Source organism: Grus americana, chromosome Z, assembly GCF_028858705.1.
Source record: "Grus americana isolate bGruAme1 chromosome Z, bGruAme1.mat, whole genome shotgun sequence".
NCBI lineage: Eukaryota > Metazoa > Chordata > Aves > Gruiformes > Gruidae > Grus > Grus americana.
The window spans coordinates 36,463,748-36,476,612 of NC_072891.1; the positions used below are offsets into that span (position 1 = coordinate 36,463,748).

General features: G+C 36.1%; 1 protein-coding gene across 3 annotated transcripts in view; it reads left to right on the forward strand.

Annotated features, from left to right (window-relative positions):
* Positions 1 to 12,865, forward strand: part of CCDC171 (coiled-coil domain containing 171) — a 153,850-nt gene that overhangs the window by 123,188 nt on the left and 17,797 nt on the right. For 2 of the 3 annotated variants that reach the window (XM_054809711.1, XM_054809710.1), the window contains exon 25: positions 8,413 to 8,565. In XM_054809711.1, coding sequence (XP_054665686.1) covers positions 8,413 to 8,565 — 153 coding nt within the window. Of the gene's footprint in view, positions 1 to 8,412; positions 8,566 to 9,776; positions 10,417 to 12,865 lie in introns of those variants that run through there. The other variant, XM_054809712.1, reaches the window with a different exon arrangement.

Genomic DNA, 12,865 nt, shown 5'->3' on the forward strand with positions numbered 1-12,865 from the left:
TCTAATCGTTGACTGTTAGCCTGACAGGGGAATGGACCATAACAGCCTGTTCCTTACTTGCCAGGCTCCGAACCTAATAGTTCAAATCCTATTCTGCAATTTGATGATGTTTCCCTTTAATGAAAAGACTCTTGGTGCATTTGCTGAGGGTAATGCAGAAAATCAATGTCTTCCAAAATATAATCTAAAAAACTCATCACGTAACAACACGTCTTTGAATGGTTGGTCTGAATGAGGACAACCAGAGCTCTGCCAATGGAAAAGTTAGTGACTTCTTTTTGTCTTTCAAGCTGTTCCAAGTGAACAGCTTTCTCAGTTAGCTTGCTGACCTCTTATATAGAAGAGGCCCAGACTTCAGTATAGTGGAGTCTCATCCACCAGTTTTTAACATGTGTTTGTTGGGAATTATACCTTTCTGAGTTGACCTTGTCTGTCATCAATATGACAAATACCAAAAGAAAAATAGAATCAGTTTTTTTCTCAACAAGCGATTTCTTCAGCTGTACATTCATTGTTAGTAGAACTAGATATTCAGAGATGACAGGGGTCATTTTATTTGTTCTTCTTCCTCAGATTATGATGGTTAAAAGCAAACTTTGTGAAGAAAGTATTTTCTTTATTTCATACTAAGCTTAAGGATAGCAAATTTTCAAGCTTGGTGTCAGTACCACTTCTGGCAGACATTGCCAATATTCTCCAACTTTTGCTTTGGAAAGATGGATGCTAATGTGTATGCTCATTGTGAAGGTCAGTAGTAGGTATACCATGGTCTTTAAATTTCCTTTGACTCTTCATATTTTGGAACAAGAGCTCTTGTCCCTGAAATTTCTAACACAACATTGTCATGGCATAAACCAGATCTTGAAAGCAAGTCTGATTGAAAAATCTAGCCATTTCTGTGTTGAGGGTTTTTTTAATACAAATTTTTGTAAAGTTCTAGAATATATGAAGCAAACTAGTTATCTTACTAACATCTGAGTTTAGGCAGAATAAAGGGAGAACACCTGTCCATCCTATATGTGGCAGTGGATATTAGATTAAAGGTGCATCCATTTACCTGAGGAATGCAATTCAGCTGTTCTAGATCATTACTTTCTCTATAGAGACTGACTGGTGCTTTTTGTTGTGCTGGCATCATGAATTTGTGCACATAACTGATGTTTTAGTGAGAAGCCAAAATGAAAAAATGAGTTTGCTATCCAACTAACAGGTATACTTCAGAGTTTCCTACAAAACTACAAAATATTGCTTTATGTAGGATGAAATACTTATGTTGAATTAAAATGCAGTGCTACTATGAGCACTTCATAAGAAAAGAAAAGCAAAGGAAGTGAAGTAACCATATCACAAAACTTTGTTCAGTTTGCCAGCCCCTGAGCTGCATTAGATTTGAGCATTCACCTAAAACCTGATATGAAGATTAGGACTCAGTAATGATTGTTTATGTATGAGCCACATGATCGCAGTTGTCATATTGACTAAACCTGCCAGAAGGGACCTTTTTCTCTCCTAGTAAATGCCAACTACAGCATAGGTTGTCTTCATCTTTTTGCGTGGAAAATACAAAGTGGACACATTTCACTCGACATTTCACCTGGATTTTGATGAGAAGTTTTACTCTCTTGCCTCTCCTCAAGACTGATGGTGTGATGGGATGCTGCCATTTTTTTAATAAAACTGCATCCTGACTTTTCTGTTGTGACTACCGCTATTTAGTTTCTCTCATCAGTGGTAATATATTATGCTCACTCTAAGCAGATTTTCATGCTCACAGCTGAGGCAGTTCAATGAGGACTTTATATTATTTTCAGTGACTACCTGTCCCTCTTTCTTTCATCCCTGTCTAGAATAGTCACTGCAAGAGAAAGCTGAAGGAAGGAAGGAACCGGAACTTCTTTCAGTTTCCATTTCTTTCTCGCCAAAACCATTTACTTGACAATTATCTTCCTCGCTGACAGACTGAAATGTTCTTTTTGTATCAAGACTGTGTAAAAAGATGGGAAGGGGTACAATATATTGGTAGCATTTTCCCCATAGCTGTAGCTTAAACTACAAGTTCATTGGGGCAGTGATTGTTTTTCCTTTACATTTTGCATGCAGCTGTGCTTGACTTTGTGCAACAGACAGTGACAATGGTCTTTGCGTTAAATGTTACTGGCCTATCAAAATATGCATTTCTTTAATTTTGTTAAGTGGTAGTTTGCGTGCATGGTCCAGAGATATTTCTGAGTAGTCAAGGTTGCAGGTAGCTCCTTTGTTATAAAATTCTCAGGATGCTTTCTACCTGACCATACCAACAAATGCATTGGTCTTAATATATCAGTTTTCAGAAGATCAATGTTATTGTTGAAACTCTTACACTTTGTAATAATTTTCATGGCAATTGTTATGCCCATCTGCTATGGTTTCCAGTAGAAGCACTTTCCTTTCAGTCTCTGTCAATTTCAATGCTCCCTTTTCAATTTTCTTGTAGGAAGTCATGTCATTACCTCTTGCAGAGAATCTAGCCTTTTATTTAGAGCTTCATTCCCCTGGGCTATCCTCTGAGACCTCAGGGTAAAGTAATTGTTATTGAAGCGAAGGGGATAGAGTTAGGCCCCGTGTGTGGCACTGAGTCAGCTTTAGTTGGGAAAAAAAAAAAAAAAGTTGTTACAGAACTGACCTGCTTTTTGGCACATTTAAATTGTGCATGCCACGCTTGAATGGAACCCAACAAAAAGTTTAGTGTCAAAATGAGATACAAGGAGAATAGATCATTAAAGAAGTGCCAAACAGCTGCAAAAGTGCAATTTTGCTGAATGCTGTTTCCCTTGAGGGTTTTTTCTGATGCTTGAGAAGCTGCTGTATTTACATCTTCCACTGATGTTGCCACTAGACATTTTGGACTATGGGTCAAGGCAGCTAGAATGGGTTTTCAAATGCTAAAATGTATGGGGGAAATTAATTTTAATCCTATCTTCCCCAAATATAGCTCTCCTAAATCTATAATATGTATCCTGAAATCTTGTTTCTGAAAACAAAAAATAATTGATGTATGGGTTTTTTTCTGGACTTGTTTTAACTAATCTTATTTATGCCAGTTTGAAGCAAGGCAGTAACGAGAGGCATTCTATAGGTTAAGCATTAAGCATGCAGAACTCCACTCTGTGGAGTTTTGTTTTCACACCAGTTGCTTTTGCCTGAACTACACTGCAACCAAATTCTCTGCGATAAATGAAATTCTCAGTCTTTTCGGAGTCTCATTTAAGCACTTAGTTATACTAGAGTTATCTTTCATTCTTCTGAAGTCCATTCATTATTCCTTCTCTTGTACTTTTTCATCTTTTTGTATATGTTGCCCTTAGGTAAATTTACTACCTGCTAACATTCTTTTTTAGTTGAAGAGTTTCCTGAAGGGAGAACCTAACAGTCAAATGTTAATTTTCACGTTTTTTATACTTGTTTTTTTTAAGCATATTGTGTAAAGTACATGGTGTTATTATTCTGGCCCACTGCATCTGAGGTTACAAACGCAATGCTTATATTGTCAGGCTCTTAGTTTGTTTGATACCTTTTAATAAGCATCATTTCATGTGAGGTCTCCTTCCTTTAGTTTCCTTCCTTCTAAACAGGAGATACAGTTCTATGATAACAGTAGGCCCAATAAGATCCTGAGCTAGTGGTATAACATAGGTATAAAACCAAAGAAACTGATTCTTAATCAGTTGGTATTTTATTTGTAACTTCAGAATAGTCGAAAACTTTAAATGAAAACTTCCTTTTGCGATTATTTATAATTCATAATCCAAACAAAAATTGTTTTGAACTGTGTTTTTTCTCATTAGCCAAGCACTGAGGGCAAGGGAGACAACATGTACAGTGTTTTAATTTGGAATTAAAAATGCCGGTTTTATAATGTATAATAAATACATTAAAATTTTGAGAGGTCTTCTGCTAATTTGCATATGCTGATCTGTATATTCTTGTCATATGTTTCTACTATAACTGAATTAAGAACAGCTGAAGTTTGAGTAACCTTTGAATTTCTTAATTATAAAAAAGGTTTATTATCTTTTTGTGTTTCATATTCCTTAAAGATTGTTGTGTAATTTGTCAGTATTAGCCATTTTTCACTGTCAATAAAGTACTCGTGATGGTTGGAGTCTTCCAGTCTTGTAAATTTATAGCCAGATATACATCCAAAAGCTGTTTTAAAGCATTTATAGCACTATGCACCTTAAATTTACTGATTCTAGAAATGGTGTACAGAACAAGGAAATAATTGGTTATTCAAAAGTACACTGAGGGAATATTAGAAAAAAATGTTTTTGCAGGTCCTCTGGAAGACTATCTCTAATATTAAAGTGTTCTCAATCCTTTTAAAGGTTAATCTGGAGAAAGAAAGCACAGCTTAAATTTCGTTATTTTGCTCTGCAGTTCACTGGTTTGTAGTTTATAAACAGCATCAAATTAGTTTGTCTCATTTTTGCTCTCAACTCAGGTTTCTCAGCTTCACCAACTTGTAGCTTAAGCCAGAAATTTTTATGCGTAGCCTCATAGTACAGATCAGACATCTTTGAACAGGTCATAAAGACCTTCTTCCTTACGTCTGCTTTGAAATAAACCTCGTGTGTTAATTTCACTTAGAACAAAACATGTTTAATTTCTGTTAAATTTTACATATGTTCTCTTTTATCTAATTATGTGCTTATCTATGTATATTCAGGGTATTGGAGCATTGGAAGATGGCTAGGTGCATACATGGTTTTGCAGTGCTCCTGTCTTCTGGCCTTGTTTTTACAAGCCGGGGAGGCAGACAAAACAGCCAGGTGTGCAATGCTCAGAATCTTCAGAGTCCCATTTTCTAAATAAATAAGGATCTGAAATTTAAAATACTTTGTTCCTTTATCATGTGAATAGCACTTACCTGAATTTTTCAAAATTTTCTGATTTGCTTTGAATTCAAAGATAATTAAAGTGCTCATAGGGATTTTCTAGACGGGAATACTGTTTTAAATGTATAAATAGCCATTAAAAAAAGTCCTTAGAAGTACTTAGGCTTAAAATAACTTGTCCGTTGAAAGTTATATTTGAAAATTAGGCTTGGGCACTCTTGCAAATTTTGTGCCTCGTCCAGCACCTTCAATATAAAAGTATCCTTTCTCCATGCGAACCTTATGAATATATTTTTATCCTGTGAGTTGCAGCCAATTATCCAGGAAAGTCATGCATCTTTTTTTATGAAGCTGCCTGTGTTTTGACTTAGTGTTGGAGCATGGGTCTCCTCTCACATTGCAGGCACTTTTGACATTGAAAACACCATTATAATTTGGTTCTGCCATATTAGTAGCATATGACGTAGAACTTTAAATAATAGTGAAATCCTTTATGCAACAAGGCATTGTGTGGAGTAAAAGGAAAGGGAAGAGATCACTGAAAAAAGCCCTTCAGCTGTCTGATTAATTCCTCTTTTTCTTTGATTAGTGCAGAGTAATTCATTACAATTTCTGCTCTTAAAATTGACGGTCCTACGTAAATTTCAAACCTTATTAACTTGCATTGTGTTCCGTCCTTAGGAAGACACTGTAATCACTGAATTACAGACTGCTTGAGGTTGGAAGGGACCTCTGGAGGTCTTCTGGTCCAAACTACCTGCTCAAGTAGGGACACCTAGAGCCAGCAGCATTTTAAATTAGTATTCTTCAGCCCCATTATTGCTGTGGCCTCCTTGGTTAAGTCTTCTCCCCACTAACTTTCCTATAATACTCATCTCTCTGAAAAGGTTTTAACTTTTAATGTGGTCTGAGTTGCAATAATATTGGTTCCTATAATGTTTGGGGATCACTGCATCTGGCCTTTCTGAACAGAAATCATTTTCTGGTGTGTATTTTTAAAACATATTTATTTGTAATGGAAGACAAATTTTTATTGTTTCATGTTCTGTTCCCAGTTTGCATGTCACAGTATTACCAACACATTCAAAACCAGAAGTGCTCGCTTAAATGCGGATCCTGCAGATGTATATGGATGCCAAATTTTATGCTATAAAAATTAATCAGGAGTGTTGCTGAAGTGTCTTATTGCTATGTATGCTTAAAAACTACGTATACATCCTATTGCTGTGTGTACTTAAAACACTCCTTAGCAGGAGAGGAAAAAAAAAAATCTGAAAAACTAGATGTGCCTTCTCTGAAATTCTGTCAACCAACTTTGTTGATCATGGAACAGTTTCCAGAGCTGTAGATATATTTGTGTCTGTAGCGTGCAAATAGAGATCTAAATTAAAGTTCTGAACTCCTTTAGAGATGTGTTTAATTGTTATGTCACAGATAGTATGCAAGTGACCAGGTTCTATGCCCATTCCCTGTGTATCAAGCTGCCTCATAAGTGGAACTTTGTATTGTGGAAAACAGATCCATGACTCAATCCGTGACTGACTTATGTAAAATCATATGTAAATTAATACCTTCCAATGGCATGTCAAAGTATTTGCCTTCCTCCAGATGGCATTTAGAATAAGTGTTCTGCACACTCATTATCAAGGATTCCACGTCACCCACTGGAAGAACCAAAAATACTGTTTTCCTTAACCTTGTCCTGAGTGAGAGAAATCTAAACTGACCTGACTCTGCTAAGGACTTGGGATGTACTGGAAGGAGTGTGTACCTATGGATGCATAAATGCTACGTTCCACATCAGTAATGAGTCATTAATAGCTGGGAAGTTGCTTCCTTCTGGACTAATAAAAAATCTAGGTGTCTTAGAAGAAGTATTTGCCATGTCTGAAAATAAGAGCTCATGAATGAATACATTTTTCCTAGATTGAAAATTTTCAATTTCTTTAAACAACAGAACAAATTAAATAGCTGATTTGAGCAGCAAGGAATTGATAACTGCTGTTTCAGATAACTGCATGGACTTGGAGTGGTTCTGGAGATGTAGGATGAAGCTGTATAGGTTAGTGGCTTCACCAGCTTTGTTGTAGCAGCGGTAAAAGGAAAAAGATAAGAAATTGTCTCTATGCATTCTAGTTCAGTGGTACCTTTAAATATCATGTGGGAAGTAATCAAAGGAACACAAGAATTTTTTCTGTGAGATTTGAGACACGGCTTGTTATGACGCATTGGTATAATCCTTGTTTATGAGTCACAGGCCCAGTCCATAGACGTATTTCAACATATGTCTAATTTTTAACATGTGGGCAGTTGCCATATGAAGACTCTCAGGCAGTTTTATATGGGGTGTGAGATATATCCGCACTTTTGCTTGGTATTGTTTGTGAAGAGCTGCAGCATTTTAGTCACTTTGAATGTGAATGAAAAATTTTAAAAGCAGGATCAGAGCTGACAGCGGCAGACTTACAGAGCTATGTGAACACGCTTTTAGGACTAGCACCAAAGTATGTAAAACATTTTGGATATTCTTTCTGATGAGAAAAGATATGATGGTGTTAATTTGCCACTGCCGTTTTCTACATTTGACAATGAAATAACTTGATTGATTTCAGCTATGTTAACTTTTATTCTGAAAAGCAGTAGTGTGTTTGAGAACAAAGAAAGGAAAACATTAAAAATCTTTGTGAATGCCTGTTTGTGGTATTAAGTTTATTTTTACCTATACCACAGACTTACATCCAGAAGGCCAATTTCATATTATCTGTAATATGTTCTTACAGTAGAAACTTGCTACAGGTCATTTCAGGAGGGAAAACTATAACTTATAAAATGTGATTAACCAGTTGTAAAGACGACCAATAATCTCAACAGTGTTACACTATTTAGGGTAGATATAAAGTTAACAGTACTGCCAAATCATTTGTACTCTCTTGTGCTGCTAACTTTATTATCAGTCTGATCAATATTACATGGTTGGGACATTCTTCCACTGTATACATGAAAACAATTATATTTTCCCAGCTATATTGTAATCAGATTATTTAATTTCAGAGGTCTGTAGGCTTACTGCGTTTCTTTTGTTTCTGCCAAATTATTTTTTTTTTAGCATGGAGTGGGAGGATTAGTAATAAGACTCATTTTAAAAGTACGAACATTTACCTGAAACTGTGTAGTGATTCTTTGTAAACAGAAATTGAACTTGCACTGGGTCTCGTATTTAAATACAACCAAAAATGGTATCAGCTGCTCAATGCACTACTGCATGTTTGAAAACAGATCATCCAAACACCTTCTAATTAGGGTGCGCAGTCATTTGCTTTTCTTCAGTGCTATTAATGTTTAATATTATAGAAGGAATACAAAATCCCATGTTAGACCTTTTTAATGTTTAAGTCCTGAGACTGAGATTTTGCCTGGCTTCCAACCTTTGTTTGATTTCCCTGATTAATAAAAGTTAGGTCTTCTGTAATGAATTTGGATGTATGCTATTTGGCATTTAAGCCTGCCTGGCACTGATGATTTATTTTACTTTTTAAAGGCCATGATTAAAAGTTTTATGGATGTCTACCAACTTGCAAGTTCCAGAATTGACATGTTAGTGAGAGAAACAGCATCTCGTCAGCTTCACACTGCAGCCCTGAAGTCCAAGCTCCAAACAGCTTGTCTTCATGAAAGTGAGAGCTTACAATTGGTAAGTCTGCTTTTCAAGTAATTTTTGTCATTTAGATGTGGTTTCCTAGCCTGCATCTCCCTTCATGCTGCATAGTTTCTGAGGGAAACACAGTCATATTTCATTATAAGCATAATAGAGCAATAAAACTAGTGTCAACAGAAACCTTCTGAGACTTTTTCAGAAGAGAAAGGGGGTGGTAAAAGTTAACACAAGGATTAATTTTACTACTGTATCTCCTACAAGGACCTGTGCATTGCTGCTGTCACTGGAAAAGTATATATCATGATTTCTTTCTTTTGGCAGTACAGTAAATGGTTGAATTTTGGATCTGAAGAATTTAACCATCTAAAGATGTAACACCGTATTAAAACAGAATGTTCTCAACTGTGCATGTAAACAAAATATTTATTAGGAGACACGATTTTTTTGTTTAGAGAACTGTGGTTATGAATAATACTTCTCACTAAAGTTACAAGGTTAAAATCCAATTTCAGAAATAATTTCTTGTCTAAAATATTGTTGCCCACAAAGATGCTTGGACTTGTTTAAGGCTAATAAGGTGATTCTTCAGATCTGAGATCTCTCTCTAGGGGGATTACTGAATGCAGATGTATTTGTGTCACACAGGCAGGAAGCCAGACACATAAACTGTCATAAATATGTAGCCAAGTATGTCTAGAATGAGATTGTGTAAGCTATGCAACTTGCATACACTTGATGTATTTCTTCTCCATCTTTCTTTACTTTTCTATTTAGGATAAAGGAGAAAGCTTTGGAGGTGGTGTTTTGTTTTCTTTTTATTTTTCTCCTCCCTCCTTTCTCTTCTTTTATTCTTCTGAGGTAAAGGACCAAAGAAAATGAGGATTGTTTGTCCTTCTTTTTGAAACAGAAGATCTGTGAGAAGAGAGCTGTCACTAATGCAAATGACATAAACAAATCAGCAAATAAATATTCAAAGACTGTGGCTGTGGCTTTGGTTGTTTCCAACAGAATTACATTAATTTCTTATCCTGCTTCTAAATTGGATCAGCACAATGGGAAATTAGCGCAAATAGAAAATATATTAATCAGTGCTGAATTTCAGTTTTAAGATCTCGAGATGATAATTGTTGAATGAAAGCTTTGTTTTATTTGTGACTGCACAACCTTCCTGAGCAACTAAATGAAAATGCTTCACTGAAATTGCTGCTTTTCTCCTCCAACCAGGCTTTCTTTATGTTTTCCACTAGGTTTACATGTATCCTGCTGAGCCTGTGCCCAGTGTAATTGGCTTGCTCCTTTGCCTGTTATGATTGGTTTTGTTGTTTAAATCAAGGTGACCACTTGTGTACTAAGGATTGGGAATTCTGCCAAACTTGCTGCAGCGAGGTTTGCTTTCATTTGGATTGAGAGAGCTTTTAGCAAAGATTATGCTGGGCCTGTCTATGAAGGGCTATGCAGTGGCTTAATATGTTACAGTGCAAACAAACAACTTGCCCCCCCAGCTCTTCGATGCCTATGATTAAATGCAGTGCTTTTAAAGTAAATGTTTTTAAAGTGTGTCTGCCAATACTATCAATGTAAAGATGATACTTTTTGCATTGTAGTAGGATCTGTTGCCTTTTCTGTACAACCCTCTGAGGAGAACAATATTTCTTCTTTAGATGCAGTTTAATTTGAACCTAAGCATAAGCGTTAATAGAAAATGTTCTAAAATTTTCATATAAAGGGAAAAAATTCAGAATGATAGATTCTGAAGTTCCATGAAGAAAGTATAGGCATTTATGGTATATTTTGTAATATTTGTTTTTTCTGTAAAGTTTGTCCCTAATATTTGCAAAAGTGGCATCAAGCATGACTTTTAATAACTTCAGACAACACAACTTCAGAGTGACTTACATTTGCGAGTTTCAGCCGATACTGTTCTGTTCTGATTTTGAGAAAGAAATTTTTCACTACATTTCTTTCTGTATTAAAAATGTAGAACAGATTTTTTGCTTGATTATTTTAAATGGAGTAATGGCTTTTCTTGAGCATCTATTTGGTTTCAGAATTGTACACACTTTGTTGGTTTCAACCCTCTGTGTTCAATCACATATCCAGCTCTAGTAACACTGCAGGCAGGAGTTTTCATGTGGGAGACAAACACAGCACCTGGACTGTATTAATTGCAGGTCTTCATATGACGTATGCTTGTGTTCCTAGAATAGTAACCTATTGCCCAGTGCTGAAACACATTTTTGAAAAGTGTTTCAAGTGTATACCATATGTGGACTCTAACCTTTTAAGACTGGGTTTTATCTCACTATGTTGTCTCTGTCTCTCGATGTCTTGTATGCTAGTTGTGTAAGGTTCTTGCCCTCCTAACTGTCCATTGCATCCAAGTTTGGGCCATTCATCAGTATTGATCGTTTCCATGTTCAGAAGGTATTGCTTTCCTCATTGACCTTTTTGTACTGAAATTTGCTAAATACGTCGCCTCTCTTTCTATTCACACTGCTTTTTTCCTCTTCTGTTGCTTTGGGTTTTGCTGATAATTGTAAAAGCTAAACTGATGCCATAAGGCAACATCAGTGATTCTGACTTCTCATCTTTTATCTAAGACTCTGAATTGACATCTCCATCCTCCAGTCTGCTTCTAGTCCAACCACTTTCCTTCTAGTCAGTAGTGTTTAGATTCTGAGATTGCTATGTGTGCTCATGCTAATGCCAACAGAGAGGAACAGGAAAGGATATGATTATGATGGACAGAGGTGAGATGAACACTGGAAATACTGCTTACAGAGAAGAGTATTACTATGTGGGGTGAAGGGGAGTCAATAGCAGAATGTCTCTCTACTCTTCATTAGTGTCCAGCTATCTGTCTGTTGCACTCATCTCTGATGATTCTTCCTCTGTGCAGAGAAAGGCCCTGTGCATTTTTATTTCTTGCAACTCTTTAACATTCAGTATGGCTGAAATACAGATTATTGGTTTTCTACCTAAACCTTCTTTTTTTCTATTGTTCCTTATTCCTGTATCTCTTTTCTGTTTTGTTGTTTATGGTATTGTTTTGGGGGTTTTTTGTTTGTTTGGGTTTTTTTAAATTTCTCCTGTGGTTTTTTTTCTTTGCCAAATGTTTCTGGAATTTCCCTTTCATTTCTAAAATGTCTTTTTCTTTTATTTCTGTCATCAAACCATTAACATTTTGTAATAGTCTTTCTTTGCAACCATAACAGTTTCACTTCTGTGCATTTCCTTTTTTTTTTAAATTTACTTTCTTCGAAGTGCAAATACCACAGTCACAATTCTGTCCTCCGTAACTTTCTGCATCTTCATATTAAGGGTCATATGTGTAACTGGTAGAGATAATAATAATGAGTTCAGCTGAGAAGATGTTTTTGATATGACCATCTGTAGTCTTGACCATAAGGATGTAGGTTGCCAGAGGAGGAACAGAGAAGCCAGCAGTCTACCTTTAGCATGAAACAAGATGGAGAATTATTCTACTGAGCACTGAACTCAGTAATGGACTGGCACAGCCATTTTCTCCATGAAATTTGATAAACTGTATTGTTTTCCTTTATATGTCTCTACCTTTATGCCTTCTTACGATTTTCCTTAGAAACACTCAGTGTGCTTAGGTGGGTTTAATGGAAGGTACTTCACTGGTAGTAACTACCTGTACACATGACCTGTATGCAAGAAGAGAAGATAACGGCTAAAATGTTCTTGTATTTCTTTTTTCCTGCCTATTTCTTGTTCAGCAACATCTAGTAATATAAACATCTCGAACTGGACTGTGCTTGAAGGCTTCCTATTAAATGAACACTTGCCAGTTACTTTAACAGCACTGAATGCTGCTGCTTTGATCCATTTTACTTCTTCAGATACATTAGTTTATTACTATACTTGCACTTTCATTCAGAGTTGCAGTAATAAGTAGGCTTTGAACTGAAAGCTTTTAAGTGCTGTACTGTGCAGTAGTATAGTCATAAGCAATTACTTTGTGGGTGCTGTGGGGCAACATGTGGCATCGTATTAGTCACATGGCAAGCACATGAATCCACGGTGTCTTTACTGTCAAAGAGTTTGTTGCTGCAAGCACAGTGTTGTGGGGAATGGGTGCAGTGACACTGTATTTTCCAGTGCGACCTGACACATATGAGGAACTGACAGAATTCAATTCACTACAAAATTTCTCCAGACAGTGTTTTCGTAGCTTTCAGCCCTGAGATTTTGTGCTTAATGTCAGTACTGCTGTCAGAATTTTAAGAATTTAAAATATTCTGCTATCAGTTTTGGCAAACAAAAGAAGCCACTGTTATAATACAAGTGGTCAGGTGTTTCTCTAATTCTG